The following is a 20,366-nucleotide window of genomic DNA, read 5'->3' on the forward strand; positions in this document are numbered from 1 at the left end:
TAGCTAGTTAGCCCGCTGACATTGTCTCAACAAGAAATGACAAAATGTAGGATAAGATAGGGGTAAATTGGTCTCAAATCGTGAGCTGATCAGTAATCAACGTTTGTATGGGTATGAGGAATGCTTGCAGGCATGCTGCTTAATATTACAAACCATAAAGGTGTCCACCTCTTTTAAGTATGCCTTTGAACACATTTTCTACCCAATGTAATAAGGGGTACAGTGTGTGCTCAGTCGGTGAAGATATAGCACTTACCGATTGGGCACTAGGTTATGGCCGTCAAAGAAAGATTTTCTTTCATATTTGTGGAAGAGATGATACGAAAAGTTGATTATTCTTTCCACGTTGTGCATTATGTCGTCGTAATGGCTACCTTGGAATTAATTTAATAGGTTGCAGTTGATGGACCCAGAAATAAATAAAATTAAAATTGTATTCTATTAATTTTCGTCCTTTGGTTCGTTGAAAACTTTTTTACAGGATATCACTTTTATATCCATCTCTCTTTCATTTTGTCTTTTTTTTTTTTTTTTTTGTTTTCATAAAAGTAAGTTTCAGAGACTTTACAAAGTAATTATATAGTGTCAGCATGAAATCCTGAATTAAGTAAACCGTGTGGGTCCGTCTCTGTGTAGAATGATAGACGCTGATCTCAACAATGAGATGTTGTGCATATCTTGTTAAAAATGATGCATTTAGAAGATTTTTTTCCCAACACTATATAGATTTCGTCATCAAACAATTGCCAGATATATGCCCCATATATGGTGTAAGACAATTTCGATTAGACGTCTTTTTTAGTTAGCTTGACCTAATTTGTGTGATATGAGGAATGAGGAAAGTAAGTTTTTGTGAAGTAAATTAATTTTTTTTTTATTTTAATTCAAACTTAATAACAAACAACAAATACTTAAGAAACACATTCAGTAAAATCGCTCCAAATTTCATTCGTATGTATGTACGACTTTTTTTTGGTACTTTGTTATGACGGTAATAAAAATTCCATTATGTGTGAATGTGTGTATGTGTGTGTGTTGATGGTGTTCAATTGGGTTTAAGTATATCGTTTGTTTTTTTTTTGTCTTTTTTTTTGTTTTCTTCTGTTCAGCCCGTTTCTTGTTTATATGTTAGTAGTTTACCTTGTGTACATGTTCGCACGGATGTACGTATATATATATATATATATATATATATGTATATATACATTTATATATAGTTGTCGCGTCGTTGTGGTAGTTTGTTTCGTTGTCAAGGTTAACGTTTAAATGCATCGCTGCCGCATTGTGGTTTCTCTACATCATCAAGTAATGGTTTTGTAATACGTACGTAATATCTGTACGAATGTCTGCTTGCATATGGTCGCGCCACATATGCATGTGTGTATGTATGTGTGCGGTATGGTATTTCTGACTTGCAGAGCAACTATGTAGAGACAGGCATACAATGAATTAAGAATTTTTGGCGCACTCCATTACGTTTATGGTAGCGAAGTTGATTATTATAAGGTTTCGTATGCATGTATTTTTTTTCTCTTTTATTTTATTTATTCATTTTTTTTTTTTTTTTTTGAAAACTACGTAATGATAATGTTATTGTTGCATGTGGTTTTGTAAAACTTAGTGTTATTTGTGGTGTATTAAATGTTTGCTTCTTTTTTTTTTTTTTTTTAGCTTATATACTAAATTGTGTTTTATTACTTTGTTATATAACTTATATCGTATTCGTACCACATACGTTTCGCAAAATGTATGATAAATTAGGTAAGGAAAAAATGTCGGGTCTTTTTTCCATTAAATTTCAAGCAAACTGATATATATATTTATATATATATATACATATAAATTAAACGAAGTTTATTAAACCTCACTTTTTCAAAATTCAAATTACCATGGACTCAACTAATAAATGTCATAATATTTTTATGTTATAATTATGTATGGATTATCACCTTTCATACGCAGCTTACCAAGAAGCCATATACGCCTCTGAAAAACTCTATTGGAAAAAAACATCATAAATTTATTTTCTTCTTTAATATTCAGACATGAACAAATAATGCCTTAGTTAAGAATCAAATAAGTTTTGTTTTTTATCAAAAAAAAAAATTTGTTTTTCAAACAAAACCGGTTGCCGGCATTAAACAAGAATTTGATGCAAGCGCAACACGTTTGCATTGCAGAGTCATTATCAAGGCTGTCTACTATGATATTAATTTTACATGGGTGGTTAGCTAAACGCGTAAAGATTTAATCAAGAAATTTTATAGACAGCAAAGCTATTATCAAATATTGAATGTCAACTGACACAAAGAAAATTGTGTAATTTTTTCAACTTGCGTTTAAAATCGATTTTTTTTTATCGATTTTGTTTAAGGCAATTTTCTTCATTTCAATTTTATAAATTTTCTACCAATATATATCCTCCTTGTCAACTAAGTTAAGTTTTTAGTCTAATTTTTGAAGATTTTTTTGTAAAAGGCGATAAAATGTATTTACAAGAAGCTATGTACTTGTATAGGTAAGTAAACTGACCTACAGGGAAGATGAGAAGTTTTCTCTACGTCAGATCTGGGCGAGATAATATCACTTGTATCGATCAACTTCCATTCATAGAAAATGATTTTCATCCCGCAATAGTCTCCTTTTATCCTACCCCACTGACAAGATGATATGAATTTATGATCGAAACATAATTTTCCGAATAATTTCCTTAATATAAAAGTTATCAACGCATTCCTTGGGGAATCTAGCAGGGTAATGTTAACTTTTAACATTACCATTTCCTCTTCTCTGCTCTTCTTATGTTTTCCTTCTAATAACAAGACGATGTAGATTGACGATATAGGCGATATAGATGTAGGTATACATGTATGCCAAACAGAACATATTTTGAAACTGTCGTCATTAGGCACCAACTTTTCTTCTCAAGGCTAACTTTTTTCTCTTGCATCCTTTCGTTAGTAACGTAATTATCATATCTACAATATATTTTGATTTCCGTATTTATCTCTTCCTGACATGGGTGAAATCAGTTCATCGTCCTTGTTGTCTCTCTTGTCTTGTCTTCTTTATCGGAGTTAGGTCAATTTGCAATTTAATGGTAATATTGTGTTTGTTTATTGGAAGATAACACTTCTGAAAATAAGATTGAAACAAATAATAGGTCATACGATTATTATGATAAATAATTTTCAATTGATATGCAAACTTACACACTAACTAGTGGGAAGTTCAACTCAATGAAATGTTTCTATAAATATGTTGAAGAAATTTTTACAGAGGAAAGGGACTAAGATGAAGTAATAAAAACATTTTTAAAATTAATTAAAATTAAACAAAAACAAAAAAAAGAAAACAAATTCAACTAAATATTTTCATATCTGCCATATGCTTCTTCTATTATTTTCTTAAAATATATATACATTTCTTAGCTTAAGATAATATTTTAGTAAGCTATTTTCACTACTTACAACAGCACTATTCCACATAAGTACATAGTATGTGCAAAGAAAACAAATATTGATTTGAATTTTATGGGAAATATTTATAAAAAGTCCTTGTAAATACTTCGAATCAATCAAGGTCTTAAAAAAAAAAAAAAAAAACATTAAATCATTAAACAAGTGTCTTTAATGAAAGGTACACATAGCAATTTTTTGAAATATTAAATTTTGGGCAATTGGCGAATGTTTGAATCACCAAAAAAAAAAAAAGAAGACAATTTTTGGTTGATCAAAAGCGTTTAAACTCACTTTTCGAAAATCTCTTAAGTGAAGCTTCGGTGAATTTCCTTCTAAAGACATTCGGAATTCAAATAAAAAGAGCGTATATTCTTGGCGCGTAAAAGGAATGTTTCGAAAAAAACTGAGTCAAATTTTTGCGATGTGTTGTACATGTGTTTGTTTTATTACTTTTTTTTTTTATAAGCCTCTGTACTCATTACGGGACCGGAACAGATCTTTTCATGCCCAAACATTCCTCCTCATTCTCTCCCCTCGGCAATTCTATGCTATACGTCGAATTAGCCCATTTTTTCGTTTGAAAATACTTTCAAATGAAAACAAGTACAAATATTGTAGTCGACCAGAACAGACCATTAAATACCCATCACTACCTCACTTAATACATTCACAACGCCTTTCATTGTTTTAGTTAACAACTTCCCAAAAATATGGTTTTATGGAAGCAGTGGGCGAAAAGGTAATCCGACCCATTCGAACCATTGTCAATAGTGTTCGTCTTTGGATCGAAACACATCGGTATATGAAATTTCGTAAAAATATCTCAAAAATGATGATCTGTAAGTTGAAGTAGGTAAGAATGCCGCACGGACAGACGGACTGACAAGGCTAGAGCGACTTGGAATCACTAACTGAGAAGTTCGAATATCACTCTCTAAATTGATCGTTATAATTAAAGCCGGATTTATTTTAAATGCTTCCGAGTCTTGCATAAATCCCCACAAACGCAATATACCCTGTACCACAAGTGGTGTAGAATATAGTGATAGATAGATCTGAACTAATAAGACTATAACTTGCAAGCAGGTAGTCTTTCGACATAGTTTGCCTTTTTGAAGTGCTCCGGGAGAAAGATTGAAATTTCAAGGGCAAAATTTGTTGTAGTGAATTTTCTCCATATATTCCAGATGATTCAAAGCATCTATAAAGCTAAAAAAAAATAATTTTTTATTATTATATTTCCGAAAATCCATTTTCTTAATATTATTATTAATTTTTTTTTTTTTTGGTTAATATTATAAGATGTTAAAAATATTATGCCAAAAGGTCCAGATCAATTGCGGTAAGACTCGAAGAGAGAGACCCTTTGAAAACTCCCAGCACTGGCACGGACAGTTTAAATCTTTATAGCTTTTAATTCAAAATCCCATTTTTGAAGGTAGTGGTCGTGATTTCTCACAAAAACACACGCCGAAGTACTTGGACCATGTTTCTTCTAGATTGGATTGACTAGTGGAAGAACGAAGGCAATTTATACTTTTGTGCGTGTAACTGTGTGTGCGGCAAAAATTACAAATTTCTACCTAAAAAGTTTGAGTAAACTGAAATCGAATCGAACTTTTGACAAGCAACACTTAAGAAATGCAGTGTATTTGCCTTCATTATGGGTATTTTCCAAATTCGTTTTAGAAAAATTTTTTACATTTTCTTTTCCTCCAATCGATAAACTTATGAAACTTATTATACACTAAAAATAAATTGAAAAGTGTTTTGGCACATATTTACCAAAAACCTCATTATACTTACTTACTGCTTAAAGATATAAAAACAATCAATTATTGCCGCAATACCGGAAAATAAGAAAAAAAAAAGTTAAAATATACGTTTTAAGCTAATTCCCATTAGCCTAATGAAATTTGGTCAAGAAAATCTTGGGGAAGTTTGTGCATTCAACCGTTAGTCATTTGGAAAAATTTATATGGTTTTTATATAAAATAATAAGAAATTAAAGAAATTTCTTTCGAGTGATAATGAAAAATTTTAAGATATTAACTAAAATAAATGTGTAAGGAATTCAAACTAAACCGTCTCACCCTAACATCTTAAGAAGCATAGAATGGGGAAATCAAAATAAATAATAGGTTGGATGGAAAGTTCTGTCGTATTTTAAATAGGCAAGTAATTTTTCTTGTAAACAAAAAATCCACATTTATTAAGTCGAGAAATTGCAGAAGAGTTGGGCATTCATCATACAACTGTTGGCCATCACATTAAATCTGTTGGGCTTATGTTAAAACGCAGTGTTTGGATTCCACATAAATTAACGGAAGAGAATTTGTCTGATCATGTAAGAATGTGTTCATCACATCTGATTAGACACAATATGGAGCCGTTTTTGGACAAGCTGGTTACCGAAGATAAAAAGTGGATTCTTTACGAGAATATTAAAAGAAAAAAAAACGTACTGTAAACCAGGAACATAATTGGAACAACACTTCCAAAGATCCAGTGTACTACGAGTTGCTGAAACGGGGAAAAACCATTAACGCGGATCTGTACTGCAATCAGTTGGATAGATTGAATGCAGCTATCAAAGAAAAAGGGCCTGCATTAGCGTGTAGAAAAGGAATATTGATCCACCACGATAATGCTCGACCGCATGCTGCAATGGTGACACAACAAGAACTCAATGTCCTGAGTCACCCTCCGTATTCACCTGACATCGCACCATGTGATTTTTACCTGTTCAGATCTCTGCAAAATTATCTAACGGGAAAAAAATTCAATTCTTTTGAAAGTTTTTCTAAGGCAGTTGCTGACTAGGACTCCAAGGGCGAGAACTTCTACGAAACAGAAATTCACAGGTTACCTGAAAAATGGCAACAGGTTGTAACAAAGAACGGAGCTTATATATATAATAAACGAATTCAAATATTTTTTTTTAAATACGACAGAAATTTCCCTCCAACCCTCTATTAATAACAATTCTTGATTACCTCAGGGAAAAAGTTCGCGTTTATTTTTTCTATTTTTGTAGAACTGCGCTCTAACGCTCGCATATTTTATAAATCCAAGTCCACATCTTATGGGATATACTTATAAGTTTTCGAGTTACATTTAAGTTTTATTAGTTACTGAAAATCAATGCCACGTATATATAGCACGCTAATCTAACTGATTCAGAATCCGGCTATATTTTTGACGAGGATGACAGCAATAGCAACGATCGTGTACCTGCTGGCAATTCAAGTGTATACAGTGGTTGGTGAAGTTGTCTACGAACCCGAAGATGAAACGCTTCTCGTATCCGATGACAAGATCACGTCGCGTCTCAGTCGACCACATCAAATACGAACACTAATATATAGACAGAAAGTAAACAAAATCCTGATTTGTTTACTTTTCAGGGCAATAAAGCAAACCACAATTTATCTGCTCAAGGTGTTTCAACATGTTTCTGTTCATGCAGGCTAACCTTGTTGTTTTTTTGCTCTCTTGCTTGAGACCATCAATTCGTATTTGCGCTAACATGCCACGAATTTAATCGTAGCTTTATAAATGTGGCAAGTAAACTAACTACAAGTTAGCTCGGCATTGACCACCAACACGTTAAGCATAGTTCAGGCGAAAAAGCACTTTTTTTACGTCATCTGTTTTATTTCTCTTGAAAATTATTCCTAAAACTATGCAATTAATTAAGTAAGAGTTAATCTTAAATAATTGCATGCTGTTTATTGCATTGAAACTTTAGTTGCAACTTTAAACGATTAATTTCCAATCTTTTTTCCTTTGCAACTATTATTTTAAGAAAAATCTATTAAGTAATTAAATAAACCGCATTTCTTATTCAATTCTATTAAAAAATATTCATGAATAATTTTAATGAATATATATATATATATATAGAGTTGATTACAGTGAAGCAAAAAAAAAAAAAGAAAAAAAAAAAAGGAATTGAAGAAAAAAAGGACAACTTAAACGTTCTTCGAGAAAAATATGTAGAAATGCAAATGCATGCAAATGAAATGCGTTGCAGCAGCATTAGTTGGAATTTTGCATAAAGAAAACTTTCCTAACTAACGCAGGAAAGAGTCGAATTAAGTCAAAATATAAAAGCGTTGTGAAAAAGTAACTTTCTTAATTAAATTCATAGTCAGAGAGTAAAAGAAATAAGAGATAAATTAGCTCATAGCACAAACGCTCACGCATACACGTGTGCATAAAAGCCAGTAAAGTTTCATTTTCATGTTCTTCTTACCGTACTTTTTGTTCTTTGTTTAATAGTCACCTTTCATTTGCATACGAAATAACAAAAGGCAGCTTATGACAAGAACGGAAAGATAGATGGTGAGAAAGATGAAAAGAGAAAAAGAATGAGAAAGCGAAAGCGAAAGAGAGAGATACGCACAATGCAATTTTCATTTCATTTTCTTTTAGTTAATATTTTACTTATTTTCTTCGAACTTTATTACAATTTTCTTTTTACTCCCTGCTTTCTCGTTTTTAGCCCAAATTAATACGGAAATACGGTTACCCTTCAGAAACGCATACCGTATTCACTAAGGACGGCTACATACTCGAAATGCATCGCATACCAAAAAAAGGCGCCCAACCAGTGCTTTTAATGCACGGCATATTGGATACCTCAGCTACATGGGTATTAATGGGTCCTAAATCCGGTTTGGGTAGGTTATGTATATAAATACATATGTATATATGTATGTATTTTCAAACATACCATCTGTTGCTGACTTGCATCTGTGTGAGATGCATTAAAAAAAAACAAACAAACAAACATTCATTAGCATTTTCAACTTTTTTGTCCAATATTTTGTTTGATGGTTTGGGGATTATTTGATTTTCTAGGTTATGTACTTTCCGACTTGGGCTACGATGTATGGATGGGTAATGCACGCGGCAATCGTTACTCGAAAAATCACACCAGCCTTAATAGCGATTATGTCGAATTCTGGGATTTCACATTTCACGAGATGGGCAAATACGATTTACCAGCCAATATTGACTATATACTGGCCAACACCGGTTACGATCAATTACATTACATAGGTCACTCACAGGTTGGTATCAGACTCTTCGCATGTGAAGATCATAGAAATAAAAAATCCGATTAACATTTGATCCATTGCTTTAATACATCTATTAAAGGCAAGAGATAGCTCTTGGTTTTTACTATAATCGATTAAATAAGAGATACGTATGCGATAAAAATTTATGATAAAATATTTGTCCTTCAATTGTTTAGAGGCTCTCCAACGCGATAGAGACAACATTTGCCCTAATAATGTTAAACAATTTTTTAATAAAGAAGAACTTTATTGTAAAATCCAATAACAGACGATATCGTCTGTTTGCAGACCATAAAAACCGAATTGTTACCTAAATTGCTCTTTAGATGTAACAGGTAGAAGAAGGTAGAGTACTATATTAACCATTTCTGTGATAAATTTAAACGCTACAGTAGTTATTCTTAGAGAGTGGCGAGTCTTCATTCCAAACGTGAAAAGGTTTAAATTCATTTCAGATAACTAATTGAGCACAAGTTACTACAATCCAGACTTGAACATAGGGCCTATCGCCTTGGTTCTATTCTGATTCAAGATTACACGACTACTTTCCTGCAATGTTTTGCAATAGTCTTGAACGGCTGCTCCTCATACGGTCGTAAAATTTATTGATAGCTGTATTACGGTATCATGTTGAGTATCGCAATCTTTGCGCTATTTTATCCATTATTAAGTCGTTATACCCATCACGATTGAACAGTAACTTCAACGAGAGCTTGAAGTCGTTTCTGTGACTTCTGCTTGCAATATAAGCCGCTACCAAGACCTTAATTGTTATTTGTCCAGACTCCCCAGACTTGTGCTAATTTTAGTTAATCATTTCTAGATAGAGTTTCAAGCAAGACAAGATCTAGAACTACTATCCTTCAAGCCCAAGTGTGCCCCATGCTAACATCTTAGGTTTCAAAGGCATCCATTAACGTTAGCCACGCTCCGACTTTAGAAAAGGTATGGCTGATAGACTATCCTTAACTTTTAAAGAACTCTCGTATACCAGAATATGTTTAAAATGGCAGTACAAGCTGGAAATTGTTGATGAGATTTTCGATTGCACTTCTTTACATGCTGTCTGAGCTTTCCTCTGTCTGCTATTCGCTGTTAAGATGCCTACGATTCCAAAATAAAAATAGAAACCTGATACTTGAACATATGTATTTTCACTTCATGGCTACGGACCAAAACTGACAAGGCCATGATCAGTTTACAAATATATATAAAAAAGTCGAAGACCTGTAAACTACAAATTTAATAACTAAATATTCAATCAAATATTCAGTCAAAGTATTTAGCGGTGGCTTCGCCGATTGCTGGGGAAAACGGGAACGGTCCACCTTGCCATCTTATATTGATGTGAGCTTATGTTAATGTGTCTATCCGCAAGTTGCGATAATTGCGTGTTTTTTGTAGGAGTGGTAGGCATGTAAGAGAGGTGTAAGGGTGGAGGGAAAGGTTGTCATTACTTGTTTTATTTGCGAATCCCAACTACTGGATTACTAGGACGCGTTTTATTTTTCTGTCGTTCTTTTCTGCGACTTAGACAAGTCCAATAGACGAAGCGATTCCATTAAGTCGACTTAAAATTTTCTCACAGAAAATATCATATTACAAACGGTTTAATTAAAATTGGCTCACCGTCTTCCCTTTTTCTCCCTCTTGGTGTCGCACGGTGGTGGTCACCACCGTGCAGAGGACATTCGCTGACTGGCCGTTCAAGTAAAAAGAAACAAAATAAAAAAATTGTAAAGATATGAAACAAAGCTACCAAGCTGTCAAAAAGCCTTTTTCGAATTTCTTTGATGTGCAAAATTTTATCTCAAAGTCTACACTCGGAGTTTCCTCTCATTGTTCTTTAATTAAATAAAAATAAAAAAAAGAAAAGCAAAAAAACGAAATCCTATTTTTCTTAAGTAATATGGCGAAGCAGATTTGGGCTTTTCGAGACGAAATCACCAACGACTTCTTTTATTCCCCATTATTTATTTGTTTATTTATTAAATTTTTGTTCACCAGGGTACCGCTGTTTTCTGGGTGCTATGCTCAGAGCAACCGCAGTATACACAGAAAATTTTATCCATGCATGCTTTGGCACCCATCGCTTATATAGCTGATATGAAAAGTCCGCTGTTTCGTACCTTGGTGTTATTTTTGGACTTTTTTACGGTACGTAAAACTGTTGTTATGCAATTGATGATAATACTCTTTGTGGTGATGTGATTTCACACTATCGCCTATATAACGCACACAATGGTTTTAACTAATAAATTTCATTTTGCTATGGTATAGGCCGCCTCACGCATGTTGCGCATCACCGAATTCATGCCGAACACGAAATTCCTCGTTGACCACAGTCAGTTGGTGTGTCATGACAATGCCATGACTCAGGAAGTTTGCTCGAATATATTGTTTTTGGTCGCTGGTTACAACTCAGAACAATTGAATAAGGTGAGTAAAAAGCCATACCAGTAAATATAAGTTTATTTCTTGCTTTTTCCTTTTTGACTTTTATGTCGAGCATTTTTTACTTAGGTGCATGTGCAGCATACGCAGGCAAAAAATTAAATGCTTCACTTAACGTGTTGAAAACTCTTTCATTTTTTTCGCCTTTTTACTTTGGTTTTACTCTCGTTATTTCAATAATTATTTTCAGCGCACGTATATCCCAGCTCACGTATAGATAGGATTGCTAGCAATTATACAAAAGGCTCTGTGACACATCTATGATTGTGAGTCGTTTTTGTGGCGGATAATAATTTCAGTGGCATTGTGATGCGTTCACCTTCATTTTTGCGGTTCGTGGCAGGCTTATGGTAATTTCATGTAATACGCTTACGTTCCTCGTAGTAATAGTCCATAGTGTTTGTTATGAAGCCGTTGCCATATCAAACCTGTTCCAGATAAACTTAAGGAATTCAAGAAAATTTATAATTGAATGCATGTTGTATTGAACTGTCGAATAAGTCTATCGTAAGGACCACAACCCGTTTGCTTTCTCATTTCAACTTAAAACAATCAAAAAAAAAAAAAAAAAACAATTGAGTGCAGAATATATTTAACCAGTTGTTGTAGTGCAGTGTAGTCATCTTTGACATTTTCACAGGTTATATAGTAAACGGAGCATTTTCTTTTACCTCACAAGACATATCTTAAAAATTAATATATTTTAAAATTAAGTTAATGCTCGCTGCAATACTTACTATAAAATACTACTAAAGAGAACTGTGATAGTATAACAAGAAAAAGCAAGAAAATTTAAAAGCTGAAGCGAACTCATATGTTGCATATATATGAGATGTCTCTGTTAACTCTGATTGAAGTAGTATTGCTACGTTAGCAGCCATTCGTTCTTGGTACTTCATTAATCTTTCGTTTTCGTTCTTGGCAGGAGCAAAATGTCTATTAAAGTTTCTCTGTTTCATGCTTAATGTTTATAAAGCAAACGCGGACACAACTCTTTCGCTGCCCTTAAATAATAATAACATTTTTTTTATCCGATTCTTTAGTACATATTAAAGCAGGGTGCGGTCGTCATTAAACCCCCTACTCCTCTTTGCTTAATACTGTTATTCATACAACGTCACAGCAATATAGAGTGTTTTATGGAAAGTGTTTGACATCGAAAGTGGTCCAATCCAAAGCATTTCTTATAGCGTTCGTGATGTCAGAACATGCCCATGTATCAAATGTGATCAATGTATCATAACAATCGAGACCTGTAAGTCTAATCCAAGAAAACAAGGTGGATACACGGACAGACCTGCTTAGTAAAAGTGATCCTAAATCGCTCATTATAATGAGAGATGAATCTATATCAAGTCTTTCTGCATTGCATACTTACGCACAAACTTCATATATCATCGTACCACAAATGGTGTAGAGTACAAAAATGTGTTTCACAATATTTTATTTAAATGGAGAGTATATATAGTGCTCTTCGATTATGTTACGGCACTACATCAGTTTATTAAGATTCTGGTCATAATCTCAAAGCTCTAGTTAAAAAAAAAAGCAAATTTGTTTTAAATTTTTTCTTATCATCCTTGCCAGGTTAAGTGTGAAATTAAACATAACGATTAATACTTCGGCAAATTGCGAGTTTAAAAATATGACACACACCTACATACGATATTTTTCAACGTGTCCTCGCTCTGCCTTCCTATCTAATATCCTGCACAAGCTTATGATGTATATTAAGATATACGATCCAAGCAGAATACACATCGTCTCGCTTATCTCTCTCTGCTATTTATCGTATTTAAATTAGGCTTCAAGCAAACATCCACTTGTGCGATGAGTGAAAAAAACCACGAGAGAAAGATTCTGTTAAGCTTCGGTACATTTGATCAAAACGATCGGTTTTAATTTATTTAATCAATCACATAGGGGTGACCGCAGATTCCATAATCTCTCAGAGATAGTTTAAAAATACCATTTTAAGTCTCGTACCCTTTTAAAGCTTCGGGTTTGTTGAATTTTAATAACAGAAACTCTTCGATTTACTTTGCAAGCAAATTTCGAATATATTTTTAAATACTCGTGTGGTATTCGTTACAATACCAGCAATGGAGAACACACTTTTCTTCGACCCTATGTAAGTAAATTCCCTTCGTCTTCCTCTATCTATTAAGTTTGCTGACTAGCAGTGTTCCTATAACACATGTGCAGTGAACACCACTAAGTCCCTTGTGGGATGTACACAATTGCATATATATATATATATATATATATATTTATATATATGTACATATATATATGAATATAAGGCGAGAAATATAATTTCTGCGTTGTTTTTCCCTTCCTCGCCATTGCCGTAGCACTGAGAAAATAAAGATGCACTTAGAAAAAAAATAGTGGAAGTGCATAAAAAGGCTATAGTGATTATTAAATTGAGTTAAAAATTTTTCATTCAAATTCAGAGAACCTTTCGTTTGAAATTTAGAAAACTGGAATCTGGCATAAAATTGAATTTAATACATATAAGCGTTAAAAATTTTCGGGTGTCAAACTTGATATCAAGGACGCTTTACGCAACGAGATTTGCGATACCCATTTCAAGTGCAATAAATTCGAAGGAATAAATACACACGACGAAAGACATAATTCAAAGACGATCTCTGTCTTTAATTTGCTATTAGTTGAAAGTTTTTCTATCAATAGCTGAAGAACTTGACTGAAGCACGAGTGTAAAAGAATGCGATCCGCGCAATTAGAGATCTTGAATAATTTTTGTAAACTATTGAAAATTGCTTGGAAACCCATGACTAGATACATACACACACAACCTTGAAATACCATCACATAAGCGCTATTCATATTTCAAAACTCCTTTCATTAGCGACTCGAATTTGCAATCTTTCGTCGTCGATCTGAGAGTTCTATAAACATGGAATCATAAGCACTATACACACATTGAACTTATGAACTTATGATCAATACGTGTTTCTATTTCACTTAAACGGACAATTTTTTCACATCGTATTTAGCTGGCTGTGCCGAATGGGCTTTGAGTAGAAAAGATGCAAAGTCCTATGTGCAGACCTTTTGCCAAAGTGTAAGGAGCAGTATTGTTGTAGCATTGAATGTAACGAAACATAAACGAAGAAGAAAATGCGCCGTTGGTGGAGAAGAGATTGTTATTAGCTCTGTTCAAGTCGAACAACAATACTACCATGCCAAACAATCAATTCCGAATCTTGGAGAAGCTTGACCATCAATCGAGAATACTTACTGCATTTTTAATAAACATTTAATTTTACTAATAGAGAAGAAATCTAAAACCTAATTAAAGATCCTTTTAGTTGATAGCTTCTTCTTGCTTTGTTCATTTATTGTTTAATCGATCTCCCTCTAATGAAGTGTTGAGTTCGCGTCATAGCGCACATAGCTTGAAGTTTATATCCTCGTCTGGAAGGGATAAGTTTTCTCACAGTAAACAAAAGGAAATTATTTCTTTGCCCAGCTAATGTATCCACCTTTTCGCCACATCAGCCAACAAGTGTTAAAATGTAAACAATTTTGAATTTTAAAATTGAACAATTTCTCTCCATACCGTAAGGCAAGTGTGCATATGCATATGTAGTCACATCGCTTACTCCCTTGTGGTTATTCACGTTTTCGAGCAATGTACACAATTTAACACTTTGCAAGGGTACAATAAATTCCAGTTCATCACCTGTACATGCATACAATATGTTTAATGATTGCGGGCAGCGGTTGCGAGAAACAAAAAAAAAAAAAAAAAAAAAAACCAAAATAATAATAACAGTAGCGAGCACAAACACACTTTAGGGTTGTGTGGCCGATTATATGGCATGTTTTGATAAACACGGGTGTCGCGTAATATTAACTCATAAAAACCGGTCAAGCGATTTAACGTAAAGCGTGCAACTCGTTTCGAAAACCCAACGTACAATTGCATTATAAGAAAATCCATTCTGCGTCGAGAACTTCAATCGGACGCTAAAAACGCGCTGTTGTATAGGAAATTAAGATAAACACGAATATGTTAATGTGTGCACTATCGCACACTACGCAGCATATGAGTGCATATGCTGCTTAAACGAAATAATTAACTAATTCGTGCATAGCAAAGGGATAGCATTCAACTGTCAGATGTTCTACAAAATTTTTCGTCTAGACCGTAAACATTGCGCTGACACGACACTTAACCGAATTTCAGTGCTCTACCCATTGTCCCAATCACTTGCACATATGGACGCATACAGTTGACAACACTCTCTAATGACAGTGGCCACAAGTGTAACAACTAACGCCGACTGATGTCAAAATTTCATTAGTTTTCGTTGACTACTCGTTTCGTTCTCTACTGAAGCTCTCTCTACTGTGTTTTAGATTTTTTCGGTGGTTTTTTTGTTTTTTTTTTTTTTTACTTTTGCTTTTGCTTTTGGTTGGAAATGTAAAGCACGAAAGCGTAACCGCCAAGTGTAAACCGCATACACCCACCCATCTGATGGCTGTCGTTCGCTGCCTTTGTTACATTTGTTAATGTCGTTATACACTTGATTGTTGTTGTTATACGATGTGTACTATGGTTCTATGCGAACTACTAATATTGCCTGTTCTCTGTTAATAGTGTTATTTGTTGCAGTTGTTATTGTTTTTGCGGTTTTTCTTTTTTTCGCATACAAAATAATAATAAAATGCATTATTTATTACATAATTGAAGCAACAATAATGATACGAATTATTGTTATGCTGTAATATTTACATTTCTCTTCACTTTTGCGCTTATCACTTGCCAAAGGAGATATAACTATTTTGTTATTCCGTTCGTTGATTTCATAAAAAGTGGACTTGCTTAATACTCGAAAGATTTTGAAATGATTTAGTGATGTCCGTCTGTCCATCCATCGGAATATGTAACATAAACATTGGTCAAATGTCTGAGAAAAAGTAGAAATTTCGCATTCGTTGAATGCGTCAGTTCAAGTTTGAAAGCATCTTTAAGTCGATCAAAGACTTGAGCAAATATGTGTGACAGTTGGAACCATCCGGGTAATGAAATCGATCTATTGAACTGAAACTATGCGAAATCTTACAGGTAACAAATATTTCGGGCATCTCAGCCTCTCTCTCTCTCTCTCTCTCTCTCTCTCTCTCTCTCTCTCTCTCTCTGTCTATCTATCTATCTATCTATCTATCTATCTATCTATCTACCCATCTATCTATCTATCTATCTATCCGGCACACTTTCCCTCTCTCGTTTTCAGTTTGTCTCTCTCTCACTCATTGAGACTTGTTCTTCTCTCTTTGGTACAAACCGACGAAAAACTTATAAAGTTGTTTAAACGTTCTGCGAGAGTGCTCGAAATTCGCTGCCAAAGCCCATTTACTTAATTCACTTGTTTATAAATACTAAATTAAAAAAAGTTGCTGATGAGATAATAAACAATTTATTTCAATCAAGGGTGACAACTAATCATAAAAATAAATGTTTACATGTGACACTGTAAGTGTTTTTTTGAAAGTATTTACTTACGTTTCTCAGTTGCGTAAATAGATTAAAATTTGCGTAATAAAGATTTTTTACAAACCAACCTAATAAGTAAAACGAAAAAAAAAAAAGAAAATAAATAAACGCACACACACACACCATTTGTAACGCAGGAAATGAACGTTTGAACAGCGGCGGTTTTACTTAATGATAGTTATCTTAGAGGTGCTTGAAGCGCTTGATGAGAACTTTTCAAATTCATATTTAATTTCAAACCATTCTTTTCAAAAGTGATTGCTAGAAAGAAGGAAATAAATATCGCTTAGGATACCTACAAAGCATACAAACAATGTCGAGCACATACATTTACCGCACAAAAACGAGATTAGACTACAAAAGCAATATATTTTTTACACGATTCACAGGACACCTCTGCAAAAGCCGAAATAGCTCTTTGTAGACAGTTTTTCGTATAAAAAGAAAGTTAGCAAAATAATTAATTAATCAATCAAGAATTAAAAAAAAAATAAATTATTTTTCAAAAATATTAAAACATGGCAACGGCAGTTCCGCTCTTGCTTTGCAGCTTTGCGCAATTGACAATTTTCGGGATGGAAAATTTCATATTTCTATAATGGTTTTCCAAGCTTATTGCAAAGAGTTTGAAAGAAAACAATGGGTTTTAGAAAATACTGCATCGAGAAAAACGCATTTAATGTTTTAAAAAGTTGTCTATGAAATGCATGTACGAACGAACAGATTAATCAAATTATTGACAATCGTTGGCTACTACTTGCTCCCATCTATATTCAAATATTTTGCTATTCGCAAAAGACCCTATGTTTGGATAACGTCATAAGAATCAAAGCAACACTCGAGCAAACGCTAACACATCAATTGAAATCCGAGTTAATCGGAACGAACAAAGTATGCTAATTGCAGTGGGAAGAGTAGAACACTTGAGTTTAGAATTGCAAACAATCCCTTTTGCCGTATGCGGCGGAATTTCCAACCTAAGTAGGTACGGTGGCCCCCAGTTCCAAGCGGGACTGCGATGGATAATCGATTTTACCGTCGATGCTACTAATTCGCATTACGCTGTATCATGGTTATTTCGGCCTTAGATGCGGTAAAGCAATCCCTGCTCATCACTCCGCAGCGTTATCCTTCCACTTAATTAGGGAAAATAAAGTTTGCCTCAAATTGAATTTCGCTGGCAGAAAACTACTCGTGATTAAAGCTCCAAGAAATTGTGTTGTGCAAGCTTCAGTGCGATAACGTATACAGTTCCCTCTGGCTTTGAAGACCGCGCTTACAAATGGTGAAGTCATCATTTTATTCTTCATTCAACAGCACTACATGCAGTCTCTCTTCGAAAGCGGGCTGAACGAATTTGTGCTCCCAATATAATAAATTTTTTAAAACTGACCTTTTCCTCTTTCACTTTCCTCAGGTATTCTTCTGTTCCATTGCTCAAAGAGGGAAATGGACGCTTTACACTTTTTGTTGCGAAATTTTTAATTTTATAACTGACTTCGCAATTGCCGACGACAACAACATCATTCGAAGCTTTTACTTTTCTAACAAGGCTCTAGCGCCTTTCGTCTGTTGAATGATCGTCTTGACTATGATAGACCTAACTAATCTTTGTTTCAAAAAATGGTTATCTGAAGGTGGCGTGCCCTTGCACACTTGCAAAAGTCATTCATTAGATTTGTATTGAGTTTTTTGTCTCTCGGTCAAGTAGAATAAATGTTTTTCCAGATTCTCTGGGTCGTAATCATGTCCTTTAATTTTCAAAAAGTAAATGGAACGGTTGCTGCACATATGCCGCGGCCTTTGAAGATTTGTTACGACTTAAATGAAGCGGAAATATGTTCGTCTTAATTGCATATCGAGTTGTTATTCACATGTACACCATGCTAAGCAACAATATTGCAATACAATGACTACTTCCTTAGATCCTTTTTTATTTTCAACAGATTGATAGATTTAATTATGTAAAAGAATTAGGCAAGAGCATGGACATTCGAGTGTGTATGCCTTCTCTTTATTTCACTTAATTCGTAGAAATTTAGATTTAATTTCCATCTTGTTATGTCAATTTCTATTTGCAGACTATGTTACCGGTTATGTTGAGTCATACACCTTCCGGTGCGTCTATCAAGCAACTTGAACACTTTGGTCAACTAATGAAATCGGGGCATTTTCGTAAATTCGATCGCGGTTATTTAAGGAATCAATTGGAATACAATCGTATGACACCACCCGATTATGATTTGTCCAAGGTTAAGGTGCCGGTGGCCCTCTATTATTCGATGAACGATATGTTAGTGTCAACGACTGGCGTTGATCGTTTAGCACGTGAACTGCCACAAGTGATTGACAAATATCTCGTGCCAATGGAGCAATTCAATCATTTAGACTTTTTATGGGCAATCGATGTTAAGACTTTGGTTTACAATCGCTTAATACGAAATTTAAGACGTGTTGAAAATTTCAAATTAAAACATGCTAATAAAGGTCTACAAAACATGGCTACCGCTGGCGTTGCTATCAGTAATAATAACCTACAAAAAATGCATGCACTCGCGACAGCAAGCAACAATACGCCTAATACGCTTCCCTTAACGAATGCCAATGCAAATGCGAACATCAATTTGAATGCGTGAATTTTAATTTTGCACACATAAACATAAACACAAACACACACACAAACACAAACACAAACACACACACATACAATATTTGTTAATGTCTTATTGTTGACATATTGTTCGATGCTAGATTATTTGTTTTTTATAAAAATGTATGTATGTACACTCTTATAGGCATAAGTATGCACATATATTGACTGTGATGACACAATTCTTAAATTTTTCATATTGTCCTTTCAGTGTATTGTTATTCCTAATGTTTTTTTTTTTTTGTGAATGAAAACAATTTTGTGAGTTATATACTGCCGCAATTATTTAATGCAATCCTGAGATTTTTGCTTTTTCTCTTAGATTTAGTTCATCTGAATTTTTGCTAATTTATATATAAAAAAGTTTTGATGTACAAATGCTAACTCATACCTAGATTTAGTTTAGTATTAAAGTTTGCTTATAAATGCTGTTCAGGATAATTTGAAGTTTTATTATATTTATGTTAAGATATTTTACTTCTCTTAGAATAAACATTAACGATTATTTTGTAAAAATTTTATTTAATACATATTTTATACTTTTAAGAAAAGCTGTGATGTCATTCTTTGATGTCAGTGTTCCCCCCAAACACATCAAACGGTAAAAATTTTTTTATTTTTCACTTTCTTCATTCATAGGAAACTGGGAAATGCTCTTTTCTGCCATATAAGGGCTTGGTTTTCATAAGAACCCTTATATATTAGGATCTATAAAACGCACCTATGTGGTCTAAACTGCTTTCGTTAATTTTTGAACTAAATTGCTATTATGGACCAGTTGTCATCATAAAATAGTAAAAATTAACCTTTACTATTACTATTCTTAAGAAATCTTACATAGAGTGGGGTCCAAGAAGTAGATCCATGTGGTTCAAATTTAGTCCACATCATTTTCATGTTAAATTACTACGATTAAAAAATTTTTTATCATAAATCATTAAAAATCAGGACTTTTTGGCATGAAAAGCTTTACATTTCGTGAGAATCCTTATAAGCGATCGCATCCAAAATATAGACTAACGTGGTCTGAATAGCATAAGGTTGTTGCCTATGTGAATTTGCTATTATGAATTAATTTTCCTTATGGTTTAAATAAAATTATAAAAAAATTCAGTTTTCGTAGGAACGATTATACGAGAGGAGGTCGAAAAATCTGCTCCAAGTGAACCAAATTTTTCGCACCA

At 33.6% G+C, this 20,366-nt stretch overlaps 1 protein-coding gene across 1 annotated transcript in view; it reads left to right on the forward strand.

Annotated features, from left to right (window-relative positions):
- The window catches only part of LOC119633037 (lipase 3-like), a 36,911-nt gene extending 17,215 nt beyond the window's left edge, over positions 1-19,696 (forward strand). The window contains exons 2-6 of the mRNA XM_038026228.1: positions 7,969-8,146; positions 8,328-8,539; positions 10,556-10,705; positions 10,829-10,987; positions 18,614-19,696. Of these exons, the coding sequence (XP_037882156.1) occupies positions 7,969-8,146; positions 8,328-8,539; positions 10,556-10,705; positions 10,829-10,987; positions 18,614-19,168 (1,254 nt within the window). The 3' untranslated portion in view covers positions 19,169-19,696. The remainder of the gene's footprint in view (positions 1-7,968; positions 8,147-8,327; positions 8,540-10,555; positions 10,706-10,828; positions 10,988-18,613) is intronic.
- Positions 19,697-20,366: the final 670 nt, after the last annotated feature.

This window comes from Glossina fuscipes, unplaced genomic scaffold (assembly GCF_014805625.2).
Source record: "Glossina fuscipes isolate IAEA_lab_2018 unplaced genomic scaffold, Yale_Gfus_2 2, whole genome shotgun sequence".
Taxonomy (NCBI): Eukaryota; Metazoa; Arthropoda; class Insecta; order Diptera; family Glossinidae; genus Glossina; species Glossina fuscipes.